At 41.9% G+C, this 27159-nt stretch overlaps 1 protein-coding gene across 3 annotated transcripts in view; it reads right to left on the bottom strand.

Moving 5' to 3' along the window:
* Positions 1-374: 374 nt before the first annotated feature.
* The window catches only part of LOC122557942 (potassium voltage-gated channel subfamily KQT member 1), a 693104-nt gene continuing 666319 nt past the window's right edge, over positions 375-27159 (bottom strand). For all 3 annotated transcript variants that reach the window (XM_043706180.2, XM_043706184.2, XM_043706182.2), the window contains one exon: positions 375-4723. In XM_043706180.2, the coding sequence (XP_043562115.1) occupies positions 4523-4723 (201 nt within the window). In that variant the 3' untranslated portion in view covers positions 375-4522. The remainder of the gene's footprint in view (positions 4724-27159) is intronic.

Here is a 27159-nt window from a genome sequence, read left to right as displayed (position 1 = left end):
CATGAGTCCCAGCTGATTTGTTTCATAGTTGTATTGGAATATTGCTGAGCAGCCCATTCGAACTGGATTGAAATGAAGAAAGCAAATAAAAAAATGTCTAACAAATCGCTGTTACAGTGCCCCATTACAAGACAGAAAAGTTACGAGAGATCCAAAGAAGAGTGAAGAGGAAAGGTGGGAATTGCAAAGCAAGGAGGTGAAAAGCGAGAGAGGGTAATGTGAAAAAGAGCTGAAAATGTGTTGCTGGAAAAGCGCAGCAGGTCAGGCAGCATCCAGGGAACAGGAGAATCAACGTTTCGGGCATAAGCCCTTCTTCAGGAGGGCCTGAAGAAGGGCTTATGCCCGAAACGTCGATTCTCCTGTTCCCTGGATGCTGCCTGACCTGCTGCGCTTTCCCAGCAACACATTTTCAGCTCTGATCTCCAGCATCTGCAGACCTCACTTTCTCCCTAATGTGAAAAAGAGACAGGAAGGAGAAAAGAAAGGGAAGGGAAACAGAAAACTGCTACAAGGATGGAAAGAAAGAGGGGACAATGTAGAGAGGAGGGAATAATAGATAGAATGGGAAATGAGGATGGGAACAGAGGGGTGAAGGGAAGATAAAAGGAGATAAAGAGTTGTGAGGGAGAAAGAAAACATTTACATGATAAGACAAGGGAGAGAGTGAGAAGGAGAAAGTTTGTTGAGGAGGAAATGATCTATCAACCCATTCTACATTATTACAGCAATGTTTTTAATTGAATCAACCTCATTTGAGAAGGAAAATTTATAAAATTTATATGAAACCCCAGGTTGTAAATATCAGTAGAAAATCTACTATATATAATCTATGTCTTTATATATACAGATAAAAGAATTCTTCATTTTGTTGATTGACATGTTGGTTTTCCTATTATCCAACTGTAAATAGATCTTTGTACATAGAATTGTACCCCTGGCAGGCACCAAGTGACTTCATTCTTAAAAAGAAAACTATTAGGTATAGTGCTTTGTGCAATTGTCATGGCATCGCTTATAGTTTTGAGATGAACTGGACTTCACTGAAATTCCCTAGCATTTTACGATATCATTAGTTTCTTGGATGGCTGATCCTTTGAACAATATTAATATTTGACATAGTGACTTCAACTTGACTTGGCTCCTTTTCCATCACTTAAAATGGGAGCAAACGTGGGCTGGCACATCAGAAGGTTTTCGTTGAGGTCTGCCCTGTATTCGATCTCAACGCTAGTTTATTTGAATCTTTTTATTATAAAGTGGAGATTTCATGTCTCTCCATTGCTGCCAGATTGGGAGGGGAAGGGTGAGCAAGTGATAAGGGGCAGTGGGTCAATGGCATGCATCCTTGTTTCAATGGCTACAGTACAATTAAAACTTTTGACTAGGTCTATCAACTGGCAAACAAAACCAATGAGTGTCAACACATCCGGCAAGTGTCAAACAAATATAACAATAAAGTGGCTATGTGCAAGGTCCCACGAGGAAAAGATGAAGGGAAAGCAGGAAGTTAGGATAGAATAAAATATGCATGGCTTCTTCTGAAAACGGAAGACAAAAAAAATTCTGAGTAACAGAAGATCACAGTAATCCGTCCACTAGACTTTGTCCAAACTCCCTGCACTCACCACCTCCCGATCCAGCACTGCTGGGTGTGTTAAACTAGAAGAGTTCCAGTTATAAATGTGAACAATTGTGGAGAGAGGGGTCAGATCTTCCACTTTTCTGGAATTCTGGCATTGCACAATGATGCTCGGCCGATCAGGAATGTGGTGCTTGCTCGCCCGAGACGGGAGTGACTCGGCTGGATGCAACCCAAAGCATGTTTTCCTCCAAACTTTAATCTTATTCACAAAGTGCCTCAAGTTTAAATTGTCAACTCCTTACCTGTTTCTTATAGAATGCATAGCATGTCCCAGAGCCTAATGTCATAAAGGCACAATTGGTGATAAGTGCATTGGATGACATGATGTCATGATGCATATAATTATCAAATGTCTGCCAACTTGGGTCGAGGTGTTATATTTTTGACTGCTGCCCAAAGTGGCAAGGTCAACAGGTACCAGAGGAGTAGCTCCATACCACTGGGGTAAGCAGTAAACTTTGTTTTAACTCTTAGCTGGCAATTGAGTGCATTGCAATTCAGATCAATCCTGATTTCACGGAGCCCTTCCCAGAACAGGTTAAACAATCACCATTGATTCTCCTCCCAAATCTCTTTCTAACTCTCGGGTTTGGAAGCAAATGGTCACACTACCTCCTAACTGCTGGCTTCAGTTCAGGGTCAATGCAGACTGAGCACTGAGTTTTACAGACAAAAAGAAAAATAGAATTTGCTGGAAAAGCTCAGCTGGTCCAGCAGCATCTGTGGAGGGAAATCAGAGTTAAAGCTTTAGGGCGAATGACCCTTCCTCGGAACTGATGCTGCCAGACCTGCTGAGCCTTTCCAGCAAATTCTATTTTTTTACAGCATTTGGAATGCTTTTGTGTTTTTACTGACCAAGTTTTATATCTTCCTGCGTTGTCTGATCCAATACCATATGACCATTAGGATAAACTTCAGTGGGGGAGGAGGCACAAAATGGGGAGCAGCAAAGTGGTCACCCATTACACATCCTGCTCAATCTTTCTTGCCACGGACACAAAAGGGACAGAGAGTCGGTGTTTTGCTGGCAGAAAAACTTTGTGTCTCTCTCTCCCTCTACCGATGGTGCCAGCTTTGCTGAGTATTTCTAGCATTTTCTGTTTTTATTTATTTCAAGTTTAGGATTTATAGCAGGTCACTTCCATTTCACATCTCACGCCTCTCCTCCTCCCATTGCCCCCACCACTTGAGATCCTGACTGGAATGACTGGGGTCAGCACCCGACAGATTAGTGATTACCTTTTGATGAATAAATCTGTGGGCCTTTGCCTTAGCTCAGATGTTGGTCAGCGATACAAGTCACTCATTTGGACAGCCAGTAAACCGGGAAGGTGATTTGAAATTTCAACACGTTGACTGGATTGGTGTGTCGGAATTGCCAACTCCATCTATGTTGGAACTTTCTCACATCCCCTCCCCTGGCAGTGAGCTGGCAGAGATTATGGAGAATGCTTCTGCCTGCTTTTCACTTAAAGTGAAGAAGGTGAAATCGATCCCTGAGGTTTGAAGCTCAGCTGAATGTTTCTTCTGGTCCTTGCCTCCATTCCATCGAATTGCCTAATGACTGACGCACATTAAAACCGCACGCGCTAGTTGTGGAAAGGAATGTTGACTGAAAGTTGGGAGGGACTGGGGAAATTTAATCAGCTGATAAACCAATGAATCATTCCCAGTTGTTCTCCCAAGAGCTCCGTAAAAAATTGGGATGTAAAATCCTACACTCTTGCGGCTTCACACTATTGCCACAGTCAAAATTTCCCAAGCAATTTTCTTTTAAATCCTGCAAAGGGACGACAGTTAAACCCCTAGCCACACTTTGCTTCATTTGTAGAGGGAAGTCAAACATTGTTTGCAGTAGTATGTTGGCCTGCCAACTCCTGAGAATCATTGGAAAGGGGAAGTTAGGGTAAAACAAACAAGTCAGTGGCTGCCCCGAGCTCACTTGTCAATCACCAAGTCATACTGACAGTGACAGGGGAAGTCATGGCCATCCCCATTGTTCCAGTTAAAAGGAGAAGTGTAGCTGAGGCTGTATCAGCCCCACTCGCCTGAAGGCATTCAAAAATAAAATGGGGAAGGAAAACCCAAGTGTAGTAATTTGAGTGAACCCAAGTGTGGAGGACTTCAGCTAATGAGGAAGTATGCACATTCCAGTCCTGAAGAAAATACTAATCCTGGAACAAACTGGGATAAAAGACTTTGGGAACTAGTTGGTGGACACTGACCCATTGTGCCGTGGGCAACTGACCCCAGATCGATTTTTCCTGGATGTCACCCTTATGCTTAGTATGCTGCCCAGATCAGATGTGAAAGAGAGACTGGAGGGGTCTCTTTGTTTATAATTAAATACATCTTAGGCTGCCACTGAGAAGGTGGGAGAAGAGTGCGTGCAATACACTGACTTTGAGCTTCAAATGCTTCTCAATCATACACCATAGTGATTTTTGCAATTTAAAACATCATGTCTACTCTAAAAAGGATTACAATTTGTGTTAACGCTGTGTGCTATTGGTCTTTTCCTCTTATCTTTCAGGCAGTCCAAGCACAATCGTCACATTTGCCTGAACGAAAACAGCCAAAGGAGAGTTGAAATGTAGTCAGGAGATTTCTGAAGCTTGGCAGAGTGGTATGACGTACTCTTCCTTTGCAAAACTGGTGAGATCCGCAAACCGGAATGGGAAGGGATGCCTGGGCTGTGAAAACATACACAGTCTAATGGTGGGTGCTTTCAAGTTTCACAGACTTCTTCAGTAAATGTTCAGCCCTTCCTGTGGTTTGTGCCAGTTGTGCGTGCGACCTTGAGGGCTATCTTACAATATTGAACAGGTCTCTTCCAATCTCTTCAACGCTACTAAATTTCAGAAAGTAGAGGATCAGAGATCAGGCCACGTTGTCTTGGTCTTTCCTATGCACGGTCAACTGCTCGTAGCTGGGCAAGGAAATGTGAGTTGATGCAACAGCTTGTATCGTGGATCTCTCTGCCTGAGGGTCAGCCTGAGGGCGGGACTGTTCTTGCTGGTTGGCAACCAAAAGCTGCAACATACCCGTAATGGTATTTAACTTCTGATCCATGTCCACGACCTGTTTGGAGAGAGGAGACACAATCAATCAGTAGGAGCTTTGCAAATAGAAACACAAAGTATGCGTTGGAAGTTAGCTGGCATTTTTAATATCAGTCAGTGTTGGCATATTTCAAAAAGAGCGAGATGCGCACTTATGCAGCACCTCTTCCAACCTCAGGATGTCACAATGCTCTTTAAACACAAGTGAACTATTTTTTTGAAGTGCCGTGTTGTTGCGTAGGAAGCACAGCGGCCAATTTACACACAGTGAGCTCCCACAAAAAGCCATGTGATCACCGTGGAGAGATACATAGTGTGTAGAAACTTGGAGGCCTTAAATTAAGGCCTGATAAATGTTGCAATACTAATAGTATGACATTGTGAGTTTCTGGTCTTCCTTTCTCTCAACTGACTAATAGATGACCGAGAAAAGGTGGGATGGGTGGTCAGGATGGAGGAGAAGGTATTGGCTGTAGAAACCTGGGTCTTTGGGCTTTGGTCAGGATTCTTGGACCAGCCAAATCTGAATCTTATGATCAGAGGGCGGGAAATGCAGAATATCACTGTCACTCTCCAAAACAAAAACACTCTCCAGTCTCAGAAGCGAGCTTGGGTCAGCACTTGGGCTGTGGTCTTGCTTATTCACTCTTGGCTGAACTAGAGCTCAGTGCACTGAGAGTCCACTTGAATAAGTCCTGTCAAGTTCCCTTCCGACACTGAATGGTATGGTTTGTGCTCAGTGAGAGAGGGAGACCTGCCTTGTGTGACCACTGCACCAAACTCCTTTGCAAAATCAGCTTGGGTTCTAGACCCAATTGTAACCTAGTCCACCTGGTTTGACTTCAGGAATATGAAAGGCTGTAAAAGGGGCGCCCCACCTGAACACTCTCTGCTTCAAACAGGCAGGATAGGTTAAAGTTGAGGCTCCTCCTTCTTATTCAAGGCAGTCTGGGCTGTCATTCTACCAGAATCCCGATGGTTCTTACTTGTGCACAATCCTCTCAAGAGCTATTTTGATTCATGACTGTTGGAAGTAATGGTGAAATACTGCCTTTATCTTCACACAGCCAAAAGATAAATCTGTTTGGGCACAGTCAGTTTAATATTGTACAGACACAACAATTTTACATTACCTGCACCAATTAATCAATGCACTACTGAGGAGTACAATGCTGGTGAGTGCTTATTGATTGAGATGTTAATCTGAGGCTAATTCCCATCGGTTTAAAAATGGGGTGGCACAAGACTATTCAGACTTAATTCAAATAGTGCCACCGGATTGTTCATCCAACCACAATGACTGACTTTGACAAAGTTAAAAGTGTTCTTCCAGTGTCCTAGTTAAGACATTGCCATCAATCAACATCTCTGAACCAATTACCTGTGTTATTAACCCCATTGCAATTTTTTGGACATGCTGTACATAAACTGGTTGCCATGTTTGCCTACATTATGATAGCAATTGAGATAGCACTGGCACTGGAAAAGCACAGCAGGTCAGGCAGCATCCAAGGAGTAGGAGAATCAATGTTTTGGGCATAAGCCCTTCATCAGGAATATGATGATATCACATTATGAAAGCAATCATACTTTAAAAGTACATAGATGGCTGGAAAGCACTTAGTTATTCTTCAATGGTTCTCGGTAGCTGCTTAAATATGTCTCATGCAGCGATGCACTGATAGTGCCACAGAAGTGGGAGAAGTAGTAAGCAACATTCCAGAGTGATATCAAATCAGTGAAGCTCAGATAAGAATCCCCAATGAAAGGAAGTGTCTCAGCAGCTCTTTTGGCATTATGTACGGAGAGTTAAAAATAGCCAGAGTCAGATCCTCAAGATTACACTGTTCAGGTGCAGGACGAGGCACACAGGAAAGGAAAATAAACCAAAAAGGCAGCTGCTACGTGTTTGTTTAGATGCAGACCATGCAGGATGACGAGCAGTTAAAGATATTAGACCGAGACAAAGAGCCAATTAATTGCAGGCAGCATGTTAGAACCAACACAAAACTCAAGGTACAGAGTGGGATAAGAAGTTGAAATCAGCCATTTTGCACAGACATGTGAACTGCTCTTAGGCTTTAATTTCTCGAATTTTCTTGCCCTTTGTATCATTAACGAAACCTTCTTTCAATCCTATTTCTTTCTCTAAGCTTTTGGTCACCTCTTTTAATATCTCTTTATATAGCTATGTTACAATCTGTTTACTAACACTGCTGTGAAACACCTTGAGATGTTTTACTGACTGATAGTGGTGTATAAAAGGCCAGTTATTCTCATACATTGAGCAGTGAAATAAACTTTCAATGGAAACATCTTTTTTTTTACCCTTACTACGGTCAAACACTTTTCTGCTAAATCTTCCCTAGATATGTACAAATTACATCTGGCAACACATTTTACCTCATGACCCAGTCTTTTCCCCCCTGTAACCTGCCCAGGTAATTTATTTTACTTTGAGAAAATAGGTTTCTATGCAATCAAGGGAGTCAATAGGCAGCTAATTTTGCAATGATGGAGGTGGGGGAAGTCAGCATTGTTTGGCCAGGTGTGCCCAGAGGATTAGCATTCTGCCTCTGCTACAGGCCGAAGCTTGCAAGCAACTTTAATTACCAGCTAAACCAAGGCCTGGAACCAGGTGCAAATCCTTACTCCTGCTGCTTTCTTTTGAATAACAGGCTGTCATGTATGAACTGTCAACAGTTTAATGGTGATATTCTATGTCGATGTTGCAATGGGAATTGTGTGAAAATGGGACTCCTAACTTTACTGGACAGGAATTGTTGCTTCAATAAGTGACAATTTTATAGGGAATCTTGCTAACTGCGCAAATGAATAGGGCCGGAAGAGCCTACCTGCAGCTTTCAGGCTGTTCAATTCAATTGCTGAGTGTACCTGCAATTACCCAATAAGAGGTGTCGAACAGTATGGCTTATCACTGGAACTGCAGACTTGGAAAACTGAACCTATTTGGTTCCCGAAAGACTCTTATTCTCTCCTTATTGGCAAGCCCGGCTCTGCAGCTGTCATTTATGGAATGCTATGACTGACTTCAACAACTCTTGCATGGGGAAAAGGAAAAACTGTCCAAAACTTTCTGTTCCTCATCGCTATCCATCCAGTGCACTGACAAATCAATGGCCGAGTGTACCTGCAATTACCCACAGGGGGTGTCGATGGATGTTGTCCCATCAGAAGGATATTGTGAAACTTGAAAGGGTTCACAAAAGATTTACAAGGATGTTGCCAGGCTTGGAGGATTTGAGCTAGAGGGATAGGCTGAGTAGGCTGGGGCTGTTTTCCCTGAAGCGTTGGAGGCTGTGGGATGACCTTATAGAGGTTTATAAAATCATGAGAGGCATGGATAGGATGAATAGCCCAAGTCTTTTCCCTGGGGTGGGTGAGTCCAAACCTAGACGGCATAAGTTTATGGTGAGAGGGGAAGGATATAAAACAGACCTTCAGGGCAACTTTTTCACACAGAGAGTGGTGCGTGCATGGAATGAATTGCCAGAGGAAGTGGTGGAGGCTGGTACAATTACAGCATTTAAAAGGCATCTTGATGGCTATATGAATAGGAAGGGTTTAGAGGGATATGGGCTAAGTGCTGGCAAATGTGACTAGATTAGGTTAGGATGTTTGGTTGGCTTGGACTAGTTGGACTGAAGGGTCTGTTCCTGCACTGTATATCTCTATGACTCATGTGCCCGTCAGGTGAGGGCAATACTGGACAAGGCTTCTATGCCTCTGTTGTCGAATTTATGATTAACGCTGTCAAGAACAGCTGATCATGGCGTTTAGTGGCCAGTTGGTGTTCGTGGATGTGGATTGCTAGTTGTCTGCCTGTTTGTCCTATATAGTGTTGCGTGCAGTTTTTGCATGGAATCATGTAAATTGCATTAGTCTTGCACATGATGGGTACAGGGTCTTTTGTTCCGGTGAGTTTTTGTCTGAACGTGGCTGTTAGTTTATGGGCTGTCATTAATCCCAGTGGTTGAAGAAGTCTTTACACAAACCTTGAACTTGGCCTGTGCTCGCTGCACTCTGCATTGGGACATGGTCCACTGTCCTCTCGCTCCCCTCCTCGACTCCACTCTCCAGATAGGGCAGTGGGGTGGGGGGGGGGGGGGGTGGGGGGAGGGCAAGGAAAAGAAAAGCTACAAAGAGGAGAATAAAAAGAAGGAAAAGGGAAAGACACTGGCGAGCAGAAGAGCTCTGACAGGAGTATTCTACTCTGTCACCATCTTGGAGTGGTCAAGTGTTGAGCTAGGCAGCGTGGTTGGGTCAGGTAGGATTGACGTGGAGTCAAGAAGTGGTGTATAGTTGCGAGCTCAAGGAGGGAGTTGTTGGAGTGAGAGTGATTGGGAAGGAGGCAGTTAAACAGTTACCCGAGAGTTAAGCAAGGACTTTTTTTTGTCTAACATTTTCTGGATTGTGTTCCGGTTAGGTAATTTGGAACTGTCCAATATTTCTGACTTCAACCCAATGACATTTTCAGAGGTTTGGGTAACAGGGAAATTACCCACTGGTAGTTTACACTTGCCAGATAGTCACCACAATGGTCAGCACAGCAAGGCTTCAAATGTTAACAGGACACTGGCAAAATCCTCTTGGCTCTTCTTCAAACAGTTGATTCCCTGAGTAAGTGACTTTGTGACAGGCAGCATTGCTAACTCCCAGGCACACCTTTTACATCCACCTGACAGAATAGACTGATGCTCAGGTTGAACATCGCATCTCAGAATTGTAGTTCTGATAAGATGTCATCCCCTCAGTAAAGTCGCCATCGTCCTACCAGACCAAAGGGCTGCTCTCTCATTGCAGAGAGACAACTGGTCATCGTTTACCCCTGGGGGGTGGTTAAGAAGGAGAATCCTTCACGGTATCCTCAGCTAACATAGGAATTGAACCAACTTGAATGCCACTCCAGATTCCATACTCAAATTTCTGGAGTGGGACCTAAGACCTTCTGACTCAGATGCAAGAGTGCTAGCCCTCAGCCGTAGGTAACACCCAACAACCAAATAATAACCCACTGTGAAACAAGTAATACTATTTAGCAAAATGGTACTGCAATTGTAATGTTTCTACACTTTCCAAGGCCGTGATTAGTTTTCAACAGTAGAAATGAAAAGTACACAGGATAAATGTTTAGGCATTGGATTTTTACCAAAACGTTTTTATTAGGGGGTTGGGAAGGCTGTCTTTTCATTGAATGTTTTAAGTTTTTTTTTCTCCTCCCAAACTGAGCAGAAGCTCCATTGTAGTCAATGATGGAGCTTGGATTTCAATCAGAGCAAGCCCTGAAAAGCAACATTCAGTCTGTGCCCACAAGTCTGACTCTGTACCTTCCCGAGTTTGTTCTCGTATTTCACAAGTCTATACTATATGGCAGGTCACTGCACTGGAATGTTCAAACATTACAGGTGCAGATTCTCCTGTTATTGAATTTTGTGCTCATTGGTAACCTCTTTGTCTACCCAGAGCAAGTTCACGGGACACCTGCTTATCACACTCACCCGTGTATGTTATTCACATTAGACATACATTCACTCTAATTTATTCACTCCAGATATGCTATCATGGGGCCAATATTCCTGCCCCTAATCTTAATTTGTGGGGTGTTACAGAAAGGAAAGCAGGACTGGGGTCAATTATGTCTTGAAACATTAACTCTGTCTCTCTCTCTCTCTCTCTCTCCACAGATGCTGCCAGACCTGCTGAGTTTCTCCAGCACTTTCTGTTTCTGTTTCTGATTTCCAGCATCCACAGTATTCTGCTTCCATAGAACACATTAGTGATCGCTATTAAATCCTCCAGTTGTGCCCCTCCACTTTGTCGATTTGCTGTAGATAATCATTGTGTTTGACTGAGTCCACACCAAGGTGCAAGTGGAGACAGACTAAACCACACTGTTGAAAGAGTTGGAAGCTAGAGTGCAAAGTATTTTAAAGACATTTTAACTTAAATTTAGACATTTTAAAGCATTTTAAATGTCTAAAATTTAGACATTTTAAAAATGCTACACACATAGGAACATATGTTCTTTCTGCATTTATTTGACGTACAAAATACTCAACGGACTCAACACCTTCCTTGATACATAGACAGCAAAATTGAGTTAAAAATCACACAACACCAGGTTATAGTCCAACAGGTTTATTTGGAAGCACTAGCTTCCGGAGCGCTGCTCCTTCATCAGGTGGTTCATCAGGTGACAACCACCTGATGAAGGAGCAGCGCTCCGAAAGCTAGTGCTTCCAAATAAACCTGTTGGACCATAACCTGGTGTTGTGTGATTTTTAACTTTGTACACCCTGGCGTCTCCAAATCAGCAAAACTGAGAGCAGTGTTGTATTAGGAGTCTCACTGAGGAGACAGGCAACTTTCAAATCACCTCCATGAACAGAATGGTATCACAAAAACGACTATAACTTCAATTTCAATAGGGGGTAGACAAGCAGGGGGCTGGAAGCCAGGGATCATCAGGAGGCGGAGAAGTCCACGTTTCGGGTGTAACCCTTCTTCAGAACTGGGGGTGGGTGTGGGGGGAGCTGCAGATAAAGGGGAGTGGGGGATGGGGGAAGGATTTGGGTGGGGAGAGAGGCGGAGTGATGAGGTAGGGATCAGTGAACACGGGCAGAGGATATGACCTGGTTGGTCGATGGCAGGTATGAATTTGGTTGGTAGCTGGGAGGATGGGTTGGTCAGAGGGAAGAACACGGCCATTTTCTGATCGTTCTCTCAACTCTGCTGTCTTTTTTGGTGATCAAAATAATTAAAAAGTGGTAACTTAGTAAAGCCACCAGTTTCCAGTCCTGAGAGAAATGAAAGACTTTCAGAATTCAGAAGAAGGCTTTTAGCAAAGCCTGGGACTGCTTACTCTTTTGATCTTCCAAGCAGACTGATCAATAAAAGACAAAACTGTATAGTTAAATGCAATTTAAAAAACCCAGTAATTTCAGCTTTGTGGCTAGGGCTTTGGGCAGAGAGACTTGGCTAACAAGATGGATTTGGTGGCCTCGCTAAGACAATGTTTTTGGACAGAGGAGTGTGGAGTAATTTGCACCAAGTCAAGACAGAATAGATTTTGATCAGAAAATTGCAATTGTGTTCAGAACTCATTGAGGTAAACATCTCGTCAACTAATACTTGGTGATGGCTTGACTGGAATGTTCTTTCAATGCAAGGAACACCACCATCCAGGAAGACGTTGTAAGCTTCTGTCCTGTGGCTACTGCTGGACAGAACTTTGCAGAAATTGTGGTCAACGGGCATCATGTAATCAGCGGCATTCACATTACCAATTCAGAAAAGTGTTAATTTTGAAGAAAATTTAAGCAAGAGAATATAGTTCCAAACACAACAACTTAAGATCTTTCCTCACACCCTCTGAAGAGAGAACCCTGTCTGTAGCAGGCAAAAAATGGGACCAGTCCTGTGGAGATGCCAAAATCCTCATATCCTGGCAACTGAGTAAGCAGCATTGACCATTGCTGCATTACTTTCCAACTACCACTACTGCGAATGTATTGTTAATATTTCCAAGCCTCTACCCCTCACTGGCAAGTCTTTTTGACTCCTGTAGATATTAGTGGAATCAGTATGGTCAAGAGGTTACTTATGGGCACACAGCACTACCGCATCTCCATAGCTAGTCCAAGGGGAAATGCCCTAGGTCATTGGCATTCAGAGGAATATCAGAGATCAGGCACCTGCTCAGACCCAGGCAGGAGAGGAGCCTTTGGTATCAGCAATTAACAACTTTGCACAAACAGACACAGAAGCAACAGGCAGATTTCGTAGTGGCACTGGACCCAATGAATACAAAGGTTACAGCAACATTGTTGGCGTCATACTGTCTCTAGCTGAAAATGTGTTGCTGGAAAAGTGCAGCAGGTCAGGCAGCATCCAAGGAACAGGAGAATCGACATTTCGGGCATAAGCTGTCTCTGGCAATGTGACCATCTGGCTGACCTCACCGAGAGGTTGGCGGTGCCATGAAGAGTTGGCACATTCAGAGTCAGCCATGGAGGTGAACAGACCTGAAATCCATCCATCTTGTTGCTGGTGACAGGAGAAAGTGTGCCCAAGTGCCCCTTCCTTATGAGGAGGCAGGATGGTTCTAGGGGGCACCCACTTTAGGAGGAACTACATACAGGCCCCTCTAAAATCTCCTCTTGGTAGGCTCCAGCAGTGGCCTGACCTTTCACCTGCATGTTACCTACCACCCTCCGGCCTGTGGGAGTTCAATCTAAGGAGGGTGTAGACCTGCCTCTGGGCAGGACACATTCACAATGTCTGGGGCCTCTGGATATACAAACCCTCAAGGCCACCAGACGATAACTTCAAGGTGAAAATACATCGCTTCTGCATTATAGCCATTACTGACATAGATTCCTGTTGGTGCATGGTGTGTTCAGGAGTGTTTAGGACCAGGATTTATATTCCACAAAGTCGGTTAATGCCTAAGGTTCGCATACAGCATGTAGTGCCCACTGCTGTCTGTCACCAGTACTGTAAAGGTGTCTGTGCATGGTGGTATTTTCTTTGTTGGGCTTCAGCTTACTAGAGAGTGAAGATCCCTCCCTCACTTACCCTGCCCACTTCCCATGTGGTGACAGCCATTTTCAGCTCCATTTGTATGCTTGCTACTTGCAGCACATCGACTGGAAACTGTGGTCCTACTTTATTCTCAGTTGCAGGTTCAGCCTCTTTCCTTGATGACTATCTCCCCTTCCATCCCTCTTCCAATGTACACATTCCCTTCGTGTTAGCCTTCCTCATCAACTTCATCAGATACAAACTTCCTCATGATCTCACCCAACTCGTCTCTCTAAATCTTTATCTCCCTGCTTTGCCCTTCACCAATCCCCAGGCTTATAGAGTCACAATGCCAGATATACTAGTCCGTTGTCTCCACCTCCCCCATCCAATCATAATACTGATTGTCAATAAATCCCTGCCCCCATCCCCACATTACCCCATCAATGCTTCACCAACCCCCCCCCCCCCACCCCCGCCATGGTCCCCCCCCCGCCATGGTCCTCCCCTTATTATCACTATACCTCCCGAATAATGTTATTCTAAGCTGTGTAACCACTGATGGTCTCAGTGCACATTGACTGTCATGCTGCTGCATAATTTTCACTTCTAAAAGCTCTGCACCAGTCTCAGAGCTCCACAGGTGGAAACATTAGAGGGAACATTGATCCCAGCGTGCAGCTTCTAAACCTCACAATTGAGTTCCCCGGCTTCTCTCCCACAGCAGCAAGAACCTCCGGTTTCCTCCACAATCCAAAAATGTGCAGGTTAGGTGAATTGGCCATGCTAAATTGCCCGTACTGTTAGGTGAAGGGGTAAATGTAGAGGAATGGGTCTGGGTGGGTTACGCTTCGGCGGGTCGGTGTGGACTTGTTGGGCCGAAGGGTCTGTTTCCACTCTGTAAGTAATCTAATCTAAAAACCTTGATAACCCCAACCTAAAAGGACAAATCTCAGGAATGACCATGGCCCATCTCATTGGCTCACTTAGATGGACATCCCTGATTGATAAGTGTCCAAACCTTTAACTGATCTCTGTTCAGTTCTCAGACTAACTTACCTTTGCTCCCCAGACAGGTCATCAGAATCTAGGGATGTTTGTGGTTCATTCCTCAGACTGTATAAGTAAAGACACCTTGATTCTGATCACCTCTACTGCTAGATGGATCATGGCCAAGGCACTGAACTGATATTGGAGGCTGCCCTTGACTTACTGTGCTGGGACTCCCCCCACAAACAAAAGAATTTGGAGACTTGATTTATTGTAGTCACATGTACCTAAGTACAGTGAAAAGCGTTGTAATGCGAGCAGTACAGGTAAATCATAGCAAACAAGGACATCCAGATCATAGGGTGCTTAGACAGTGTGAGGCATACGTTACACTGCACACGAGGTAGGCAAAGCAAAACCAGCATTAACAAGATCAACATTATTTGAAGTTAGAGCGTCCATTCATCAGTCTAATAATGGCAGGGAAGAAACTGTTCTTGAACCTGTTGGTGCATGTGTTCAAGCATCTGTATCCTCTGCCTGACGGAAGAGGTTGGAAGAGGGTATTCCCTGGCTGGGAGGAGTATTTGATAGTGTGAGCTGTCTTTCTGCAGCAATGAGAAATGTAAATGGAGCCTATGGCTGGAAGGTTGGCTTCCATGATGGTCTGGGCTGTGCACACCACCTTCTGTGGTTTCTTACAGTCCTGGGCAGAGCAGTTGTGTTAGAGACTGTTGTGCTTTCAGTGGTGCATCTGCAGAAGTGTGTGAAGGTCTGTCTCCCTTGACCTAACTATGAACTACTCCCCTTAAACTTCAAGGCATGGCCATTTAGTTGAAGCACATGTAGTGTGTTTTCCACGGACATGGTTGGCACATAGTGCAGATGAGATATTGACATAGTACAGTGATGTACAACACCAGGTCCAGACCCTTGACCGACCATTGCAACCATGACAAGTTGCCACACTTTGTGACTGCACAAGATGGCAAGCCACAATATACATACTGTGGGTCTTTAAATTCAGACTGGGGGGCCGAACTGCAAAAATGCAAAATAAGGCATGCCTTCCCTGAAATGCAGCTCGGCCCAATCCAGGAAATGTGTACCTGTCCTTGTGTGCAAGGCATCCTGACAGCAGCATTTCAATGAAAGATATATGTGCTCCAAAGAACATCATTCACAGATAGAAAATTACTGCAAATGGATTAGAGTTGTGCCATGATGATGTGAGTGAAGCAGGTACATATGGTCTGTGAACGAGGGGTGCAATGGGTGACTGTCCATGAAGAGTGCCCAGAAATATTGGTGCACAACCTCACACCCTCCCCCAACCCCGTCTCCAAGATGGAGGCCAGGGGAGCAAGCAGCGAGCTGGTGTTGCTAGGCTTTCATGTTGGGAACTGTTGCCAGCAGACAGGAAAATGGGAAACTGTATGTCAATGTGGTGGAATCAACTAATAAAGGGATGCTAATGTATGCACTAACAAGTTTACTCCGGCATTCAACCCTTGCGTGGAAAATGGGACTTTCTGCCGATAGGTTCTGTGTTAGCCATCTCACACAAATTTTCCAACTTTCTCACTGTGGTATACTTTCTTCAGGGACTGGGAAGATTTCACCCTACATATTATTACTTTTGCAGTTTTAGTGATCATCCCGATGAATATAATTACTGAACACAGACAGTTTAAAAACACACACAGTGCAGTTAAAATCTCTGTTCTGTGCTTACTTTGACCCATATATTCTGACATGAGATCAGGAAAGGTTTTTAATTCGTAGCTTGGAGGGGAGGAACTAGGTTACCTGGATATGTAACACATATAGATTGCCCTCATAAGTGTTTTCTAAGTCCAAAAGATTGTAATTAGAACTGAAACCTCATCTTGTGATTTTCATACTCCTATAACCTCTGCACTTAATTTGGTGGGCCACTATAATGTACTATGACTAACTTTGTTTCCTTTATCTTCCAGATAAGAAAAAAAGACATGTTTGGCAGGAACCCTTCCCAAGGAAATAACATTTTCTTCCTTTCTTTTCTGAATTAAACACAGTCTTGTAGATTTGTCTGCTTGGCCTTCATAAGGCAGATTTTGCTTTCCTTTATAATATTAGATCCCTTTTAAAATCACTTCTAAATCATTCATAGACACATAGAGATGTACAGCATGGAAACAGACTCTTCGGTCCAACCCGTCCATGCTGACCAGCTACCCCAACTCAATCTAGTTCCACCTGCCAGCACCCGGCCCATATCCCTCCAAACCCTTCCTATTCATATACCCATCCAGATGCCTCTTAAATGTTGCAATTCTACCAGCCTCCACCACTTTCTCTGGCAGCTCATTCCATACACGTACCACCCTCTGTGTGAAAAAGTTGCTCCGTAGGTCTCTTTTACATTATCCCCTCTCACCCTAAACCTATGCCCTCTAGTTCTGAACTCCTGTTTTTCCATTCATGTCAATACATATGATAGCATTCCTTGCTTTTTCTTACTTTATTACCCTGACTCCATTCTAATAATTGGTTCATTCTAGTATCTCTTCCACCTCTAGACTAAATCCAGCCTACATTTTATTTCAGGGTAGGCAAAGGCTGCTCTCATAGTAGGTTCGGATTCCTCAGAAGTAGTCAATTAGGACTCACTGTTACAAATGAAGTCATCACCTCCTACAGGACCATAGGGCTGCTCTTCAAATTGGGGATATATGGTGGTATTTTATTCTGAGGGTCACCATGCCTGAAGTGAGGGGAGACGTTGAGAAGGAAAGTCCTTCAAGGTAACATTGACTGGTGTGGCAATTGAACCCATGCTGTTGGCATCACTCTGCATTGCAATCCAGCCTTCTGGCCAACCCTTCTGCTAAATATATTTACCCACTGGATCTATCTTCCCTTTATGTATACAACACATGGCTTTAGCAATAAGTCCTGTGATTACCAATCTATTAGTCCTTCACTCTTTTGTTTAGCATCTGAAGTCCATTTTAGGACCTTTGTTGCTCATTACCTACATCTGGCCCCAATACAAACTGAGTTCCTCCCTTACTGATGGAGCATGTGTGTTAGGAGCATAAATAGGCCCTTTGGTCCCTTGAGACTGCTCCACCATTCAAATTAGATGGTGGCTGGTTTGATTGTGGTCTCAACTCCACACTCCTATCTGGCCTTGATTGCTTTGACTTGCTTTAACAATATTAAATGAGCACCACTGTCTGGGAAAGAGAGTGCCACAGATTCATGATGTCTCTTCATTACTGTCTTAAAAGGGAGATCCTTTATTTTTAAACTGTGTCCTTTACTTCTAGTCTATCCCACAAGGGAAAACATCCTTTCAGGATCCATGTTATCAAGTCCCCTCAGCACCTTATATGCTTCATTAAGACTGCTTCTCATTCTTCTAAACTCTAATTGAGACAGACCCAACATGTTCAGTTTTTCATCAGAGGATAAACCCCTCAATCCAGAAATGGTTTGAGTGAACCTTCACTGAACTGTTTCTAAAACAAATAGAATACATATGGCTCTGATATGAGCCAAAATCCTCTCGTGCATTTTATCCACCCAACAGACAAGTCCCAGAGCTTGGCACATGGGAAACAACATACAAAGGGGGATTACCGATGGTCCTTGTAGTAAATTCTATCATTCCCTCATAGTCTGGATAACTTCTCTGTTCTCCTTAATGCAAACACTTGCTGCCCTAAAACATTGTCTTGCTTATGCTGTTCAATTCTTGCTTACTTCCAATGTTGAAAATCTGTCAGGAACTTTAGTTCCCTCTGTTCCTACTTCCTCTTTTTATGAACTCTCAGGGCTTCCATGCCATACTGACTCCCATTGCTACACTCCCAACACTATGCATTTCACTCAGTTTGGCTCCTCACACATAGCTGATCTGATTGGTTCTTGAACCTAATCAGTATTTCAAAAAGGATCCAATTACAGTTCGTTTTGCTATAGCATGGTGGCTCCGTTCTTGTGCAATCCCCTTTTACAAGAAAACTGCCTAATGGCAGCACCATTAAAACTAAATGGGGCCAGAATCACGTTACCAATGCACACTCTAAAACTTCACGCTTTAGAAACAGTGTCAAAGTGCATAACACAATTTGTCAATTGTGTTAGAGCGAATTCGTGTTAACAAAACGTGTGTTATAATTGGTACCTCATACAATATTTTTTTCCACCCTCACCGTCAAAGATCTTGAGAACCCAGCATGGCTAGTTCATACACTCTGGTGCACAATATGCTCCTCTTAAACTATCATTACAGTTGAGCTAATAACAATCAAAAGCTAACAGAATTCCCTATTTCAAAGTCTCAGGTTTGGCTAAGATTCTGCACTTACCAAACAGCATGGCTGAATGGCTTCAATTAAGGGACTTCTGAAGACCTAGTGAACAGCAAACAGCTCCTGTCATCAACTGGAACAACATGAGACATCCATTTGTTTTTCAATTAATATAACCACACAATGTCCTAACAAAATATCCGTTGTTTACCATTTGTTCACACTGAACAAGAAAATTTATCTTTGACATTCTTTGTTCACATGCAAAGTTCCTAGGATTTTATTTGAGATGTTAACTGCTCTCTCAGAGAATACTGGAAACTGAAGATTGTCTGTTGTTGCTGCATCATGGACTGTTTCAGCATCGAGGAACTTGCAATAGAACTGAATACTACAATCATCAGTGAATGTCCCCACTTCTGACTTGAAGTTGGAGGCCATTGATGATACAGCTCAAGGTTGTGCCTGGTTCACTACATTAAGAACTCCTGCAGCATTGTACTGGCACTGAGATGATTGACTTCAAACAACCACATCTTCCTTTGTACTGGCTGTGATTCAGGCAGTGGAGGGCTTTCCTTGACTCCCATTGAGTTTAATTTCCAAGAGCCCTTTAATGCCACACTCAGTCAAATGTTAAAGGCAAAGGCATTTACTCTTACCACACATTGGGACTTCAGTTCTTTTGTGCATGTTTGGATTAAGGTTTGAAATGAGGTTTGGATCCAGGCAGAACTCAAAGTAACAAAGGTATGATAACATTACTGTCAATGACAATGTCCAACATTTTATTAATAATTCAGAGCAGATTAATGGGGTTGTAATAGTTCATAACAGATTTGTCCTCCTTCTAATGGACTGCATAGAAAACAATTCAATGATATCAAACTACTATTAACACTTCAAGATTGAGGTTTCCATCACTTTCTTGGGGCAACTAAATGCCAGGCTGGCTCATAACACACTGCCAAAACATGTTTAATAACTAGACTGTGGGTCTTATCTAGACCCTGATCTAAAGCTGTTGAACTGGGTAACATCTGAAAATGAAAACGAGATATTCCTTCTTTGGAACTTAAGCTGATTTCATCAGCAAAACACTAAATACTAATTGCACTGATACTTTTGTGTTTAATATATGAAAACACACCATTTATTAAACTTATATGCACTTTTAAATAAACATAGTCATCAAGAGAACCACTTGAAAATAAAATTTATGTTTAGAGAGCGACTTTATGACCTCAAGATGGCCAAGGGTTTTACAGCCAATTTTAAAACGTAGTCACTGTTGTAAAGTAACAATATACAGTATGCCTTTGAGTTTTGTATGGATATAATATTAACAACATGATATACAGCATGTGACAGCTTTATTAAAACGAGCAAGAGTTTATGCTGAAATAAATTTTATGGTTATTATTAAACAGTGAACCTTAAAAATTTAGCTGAATTCATTGGCTAATAAACAGAGTAGCCTTCACCTTCACTGAATAGAGCATTCTTTCATTTGAAGAACATTGCATGTCCCTGCAGTTTTGTAAACAGACCATTTGTGATAAATTTGTATGTAAGAATACAGGGTGAAGCTGTATTGATCTTTACAGACTGTTTTTGGTTAGAGGATTCCTTCCAGCAAAAAGCATCTTCTAAATAATGATAAAAACTGCATTATACTGTTTGCAAAAACATGGCAATCATATGCTGTTTATGAGTGCAAAGAACCAGACTGAGCCGGTTTCTGTTGAATACGGTGGCAAAAGTTCAGACTTGCCATCATAATTGGCCTTTTTCTCCCACAATGCAGCGCCAAAGTTCTGAATTGGTAAACAGAGTTGCCTGCAGTAAATCTGATGCCCAAACTGTTGGATGCTTCGCATCCTACAAGTTTGTATTCTGGCTTTATTTAACACTAGATTAAATATGTATGTACAGTATATATATACATATATATATGTATATATATATGGTTTGTTCTACTTCTGGCCACATCCTGCAGTGGTTAGTTTTGATTAATTTCCTATGGAAGAAAAATCTGTTGATCACTTAGTTGTTTAATTACCTTGCTGCTGTAATGCAGTTATATTCAACTTGGTGTTGCTTTAAATTATAAGGAATAAAAGCTTTGTTTTTCTGAGGTCAATTAAAAATTAATTGCTGTCAGGTAAAGAACAAGCACATTCAACTATTTATATAGTGGGGTGGATTTTGAGTCCTTATGGATATGGGAATAGGTTCAGGACAAAATGTAGTGGTTTTCTTTTGGGAAATGTAAGTTTATAATGTCTTCCTGACCCTGCACCATTTCTATGCAGCTGTTTCATGGACTATGATCCTCCACATTTGAACTTCTCTCGCAGCCCTGCTATTTTTGTATACTGGTATAATGTTTTGGAGTGGAGGTGCTGGCATTGGATTGGGGCTGACAAAGTCAGAGGACACACAACACCAGGTTCAAAGGAGCAGCACTTTGAAAGCTTGTGATTTCAAATAAATCTGTTGGACTATAACCTGGTGTTGTGTGACTTCTGATTAAAGTTTTGAAAGCCACAAAACCCCTGCCTGATTTGAGGTTTGTGACCCCTAGGGAAAACCAATTGAAGAATTAAAAAGTGTCTTGCTGTTAAATATTTTGATAATAGAAAATATTACTATTAGATGCTGTATTGTTATGTAGATGTGTTTTAACAGCAGTCACTAATCTTCCTGGGAAGGAAGTTCATAAATAAATTGACCAGTATTGTGTGAATATTGAGGGGCATTAGATTACGTTTCATCCTAATGCACTTATGCATTTTAAATAGAAGAGAATGTAATTTGTGATCTCTAGTGTACTAATTTAAAATAATTTCCAAGAACCCTTTTACATTGAAACAAAACAAAATCAGCAGCTTTCATCTCAACGGAAAAAGTCTTTGGAATGGTTGTCTGGTGTAACCTAAAAAAAATCACTTCTTTGTCCCTACAGTTTCAGCAGACTCCATTTTTTTTAACATTAGTCATAGTTTGCTTTTGCAGCACAATCTATAATGAATGCTTGGCTGAGTCTCAAAATCTACATAATGACTTATTTCAGCAGGGGACTACATTCACATTTGCTTGTGAATTTTTAAGAAGCTATTAAAGAGTGACATGTCTTTGACGTAGTTACTGACTGTTAGTTTAGTTTTACAACAGATTGATGACTTAAATGGCTTTGTGAAATTATTTTTTTTGAAGTGCTCCTTTTCCTCCGTAGGTAGTATGTTTGAATGCCAACTTTATTAAACTCTTAGAAATTTTTATCTTTTTAATGTCCATTTCCAAGGTATTTTGAATTATGCTCATAGCTGACAGTGACGAGGTATCTAAATGGGTTATGCTGGCATTGGTGGGGTGCATGAAGAGTCATAGACAGTAAATCAGCTGGCATGGGGAGGGTATATGGGACTAGGGGAACGGGTGGGAGCGAACAGGATGAGCAGGGAGGAGTGGGATTCAGAGGATGTAGGAATTATTTTGTTGGCTACATTAATTATTCCATTCTATGTAGCATGTTTTTAAGCAGATATTGGAAAGACAATAATTAGTTTCAATAGTACTACTTGCAATCGCAGAAACTCTGAAAGCATTTTAATCAAATGATATACTCTTGAAAGTGATCACTGTTGTAGGAACAGTGTTGCACACAGCAAAGTTCTATAGACAGCCAATGGCCAGAGCCAGTTGACAAATATTTATTGGAAAGTGAGGTCCATCATTCAAAGTTCCGCAATATCAAATAGCCTAGTCATTACATAACCTTTCCTCTTGAATAATTAGTTGGAAATCATTGTAATAATCAAGCAGTCCACTGCAGGATGATATTCTTTAGACTTCTTTCCAATTCATTTAAATCATTTGGAAAAGGGTTGCATGAAGCAAATATTTTGACGCTATATGAATAAAGCACTTCTGTGTTTCTTTCATGATTTATTTGGTGTTTGTCCTGCTCAGCTGGCTTCTGTTTTGCGAACTTTACAAACTGGGGTATTTCACACCACATGAATTGTCCTCTTCAAAAGCCTGGCCACAATTTACCCACATTCACTTGACATCTTGACAGACAGGGTCACATGATAGCACATGCAGTAGTGATAAAGGGATGTTGATAAACTTTGACGTGTGAATTCAGGGTTAGCCAGGTCCCATTTAATGTTTGGCTAATCTATTGGCTCATCAGTAATGCAACCAAATCCAGCTATGTAACAATAGTCAACAGTGCCTAAGTATGCATTCTTACAGAAAGGCTGATTCACCCTTTCAACAATACAGGCTAGAATGATAACCTAATTTCTGCTGTTAAATTCATTCTTTGTTGAAATCTTTGTAGGTTTGTGGAAACCAAATTCTTAATAAAGGCAAAAACTTCAGAGTGAGTTTGACAATCAGCAGGGCTTAGAGAATTTGAGTAGACAGAGGCTCTCTTCAGCCTTCCTGCTGTCATAGAGAGGAGCTGATGTGCTGCATTTAGCTTGAGGATCAAATTTAAGACTTTTTTTGATACTGATTAATGTTTCTGACTGGGTCACTCCACAACTGACTAAAAACAAAATTGAATAAAGTCTAACCAAGAGGATTTACCCTCACATATCAGAGAGTACAAGGGATGCTGTGGTTCATTCATTCCACCCCTTCTCCTCCACCATCCCAACTAATCACCACCTCACAAGCTTTGACAAAGAAAAGATAGAGGGAAATGGTGAGGGAGATAAACAAATAGGGATAGTAAAGCGAAAAATGAAGAGAGGAAACAGATGAAGTTGCAGGGAGAAAGAGGACAGAGAAGAGGGGTAGACCTGTCCCCTTTATATGGTTTTGTGACTATTACACATTTACAACTGATTTAAACATTAAAAATAGGTTGGATTTGAACTTGGGCCTTCGATCAAGAAAGAACACAGTTTATGTTTTTAGTTTCTAATAATACTTCAGTACAACCATTTTTCTTTTAATTTTCACAGAGAAAAATATAACCTCACTCTAAGCCCATTTCTTTTCTTTTTGTCTTCTCAATTCCTTCTCTGTGCTTGAAAGTACACACACCAATCTTTCACCAACAGGATAAACAAGTGACCTGCTCTTGAGCCTGTTGCACACTCTTGCCTCTGCGGCATTAAACAGAGGCTAGAGTGTATAGGCAATTGGCCTATTTGGATTACTTAAAGTAGTACCTTAAAAAACGGTTAAAATAACCTTGCGTTTTATTAGAGAGAGGTGCAGCTTTTCAGTGTTTTCCATGACCTTGCTGGTGTTTTAATTACTTGACACTGAGTAGAACACTTTAACTGTGTGTTAGTGAAATATAAGCTGGTGGTGTTAAGCTCCCCCCAATGCAAAAACACGCGCTCTTCTATTCACACTGAGTCCATACACTTTAACAGCCAGAGTCAGTCCTTGGGATATTCCTCCTAAAGTAAATCCTAAGTGTGTTGTTTTTTATCCCAACTGACAGAGCACCAGTGCCAGGCCTCCATAAATCAGTGTCCAACCTTTGCAAGGAACAGTCTGTAATACATCTCACTACTGAGTGAGGCAAGGAACAGATTCCCAACAGTATGGAGGGTGCCCAAGAGCTATCTTGCAATACCAATTTCAAATCAGTTCCTGGCACAGCAGCTTGTCACATGCATCAAAATACATTATTGACTGCAATGTGTATTTAACTAATACAATTAATAGAGAAGACGCTTGTATCATTCAGATGCCCAATCGATTCAATTGAAGAATAAAATTCAGGCTGAATATTGACAAAGAGATTGATCTTAGACCTACATACCCAGATCACACATGGGCTGGGTTTACCATGCCAGCCTCACATCTGGGAAGAAATGAAATAGAGCACACTGACATTGGATCAGCAATCTGATGTCATTACACCAGATTCCTAAAATACAGAAGACAACTAGCTGCTGAAATGAAAAGTCCACCCGACATTTTGGAAAAAGAAATAAAGATTCAATTGACTGCAATTTCTCATTGCTAATGCTATTTTTCAGTAATCACATGGGAAAAGTATTGGGGTGGAGATATGGAGAAGGCTAGAGTGAAAGGATTAAACACTTCCATTCCCTTCCACCACTCTACCAGAATATGTAAAATCCAGCCTGTGCTGGGCAGTTTTAACAAACAGGTCCTTACATCTTGATGCCACATATTACGATCTCAACACTTTTGGAATAATTGATGTAGCTACCCACAGCAAGCCAATGTTTTGTGACTTTAAGCACTTGGGTTCATAATACATCAATAACTGCAATTAAATTGAGTCCTGATTGGCAAGAATAGAACAGGAGTAAGCTAATGAGCCACTTGTGACTATTCTGCTACTTAATTAGATAACAGCTAATCTGTGTCTTAACTCCAATGACCTACCCTGGTTCCATATTCCTTAATGCCCTTAGTTAACAAACCAAAAGGTTAGTTTTGACATTTTCAATTGACTGAGCCTCATCAAACGATTTGGAAGAAGAGTAATTCGATTTATATTATTCTTTGTGTGGCAATGTATTTTCTGACATAAATATTGAAATGGCTGACCTGTAATTATAAGAGTCACTTACAGCATGGAAGATTGACCATTTAGTCTATCGGGTTTGTGCCAGCTCTCCGTGGAGTGCTCATCTCATCTTCATAGCTCCACAGGTTAACTTATTTCAATTGTCCATCTAACTTCCTTTTAAAATCATTCATTGTTTCTGCTTTCATTACCTTTGGAAGCGCTGATTCCAAGTCATTATTAGCCACCACACAAAATGATATCCTTGGATGGGTTTCTTGTTGGGTTCAAGTTGGACTATGCAGGGAAGAGGTTCTCAGAGTCAAATCTAGAAATTCCTTTTCCAGGCTCCACAAAACAGGAGATTTCCTCCAGGCTTCATGGGCAACGTCATGACCTTTCACTTGAATTGCTCTTCTTCCCACTAACAAGACTGACACAAAACCTTAGCTTCTTACTTGCTGTCTGCTGGAAGCCCAACTTCTCTCTCTTATCCATCTGCAATTTTCCACCAGTTTTGTTGGCAATTAACTAGCAGCATGTAGGTGTAGCAGAGTGTTGGGGAACTCCAGGCCTTAAATTTCAGCCAAGTACAATTTAATTCATACTTGTACTTCTTGGTCCTGCACATTTTACCAAAACCTCATGATATAGAGAGACAGACAGATGACGGGAAAACTTATAACCATATATTACATCACCACTAAGACTGTCAATTTTTGAATCATAGAATCCCTGCAGTGCAGAGAGAGTCCATTCAGGCAACTGAGTTTGCACTTAACCTCTGAACCCAACCCACCCAGTACATTCTCATCTCCATAACCCCACATTTATCATGGCTGATCCACTTAGCCTACACATCCCTGGACACTACAGGGCAATTTAGCATGCCCAGTCCACCTAACCTGCACATTTTTGAACTATAAGAAGGAACAGGAGCACCTGATGGAAACCCGTGCAGACACAGGGAGAACACGCAAGTTCCACTTGGACAGTTACACAAGGCTGGGATTGAACCGGGGTCCCTAATGCTGTGAAGCAGCAACGCTAACCACTGAGCCACTGTGCTGCCCTTGCTCTATTCCCATTTCAGCTTATCTATTGCTGAAACAATAACTCATATCCTTTTTATCCAATCTCTAGACTTGCCTATTCCAACACATCTTGGCAGACCACCCACATCTCAGTAAACTTGAGGTCATCCAAAACCCCAACGCACCGTAACTTGCACAAAGGCCTGGTCATATATCACTTCTGTTTTGGCCAACCTATTTCCAACTCTCTCCAGTGGCTTTGTCCACACTATCTTTGAAATCTGCTCCAGCCCCTTAATCAGTGCTCCTTAATCCTGGTTTTCATGAGCATTCCAAATTTTCTACCATTGCTGGCCTTACCTTCAGTGGCTCTGAAACTCTCTCTCAACCCCTCTCTCCATTTTTACCTTACTTTCCTCCTTTGAGAGGCTCTAAAAATCCCTCTCTTTGACTAAGCTGTGTGCCATCTGACTGAATATCTTGTGACTCAGCATCCCATTTTATTTCATTGTGCTCCTGTGAAGCGCAATGGAATATTTTATTGTGTTGAAAGCACTCTATTAATAAGTTATCGACAAAGCCACAGACACATTACTGTATCCTGCTTCCTTCATACGATCTGAGGCTACATCTGGCATGCAAATGGGGTTGGAGTAAATTTGCATTTACCAATATTTATAGCACCTTTTATATTGCCTTTGTTGAACATGATGAGGTTAACATCTGGCATTAGTGTTTACCTAACCTGTGCTCCTGATGAAGAATAATGATTTGATTAAAACGTTTCACTCTGATCTGTTTCCTATGCCATTGCACAATACATTTCCTTCACCTTTTTTTCAATTCAAAAACATACTTTATGTATAAAATGTCTTTATATACACACATAGTCCCTAAAACAGTTCAGTTCTCTCCAGTAGCAAATGGAGAAACATTACATTTCCTTAACCATTGATCATCATGATTTCTCAACAGAAATATAAAGCTTGCACTTCTGTACAATCGATCAGAATGTCTCAAAGTTACTCCTCATACTTTTGATGTGTGGTTAATGATGCAATGCGGC

Source organism: Chiloscyllium plagiosum, unplaced genomic scaffold (assembly GCF_037043375.1).
Source record: "Chiloscyllium plagiosum isolate Xiang-an unplaced genomic scaffold, Cpla_swu_hap1 HiC_scaffold_18, whole genome shotgun sequence".
NCBI lineage: Eukaryota > Metazoa > Chordata > Chondrichthyes > Orectolobiformes > Hemiscylliidae > Chiloscyllium > Chiloscyllium plagiosum.
Note: the sequence above shows the minus strand (reverse complement) of the source record. Positions and strands in the feature narration are given on the sequence as shown.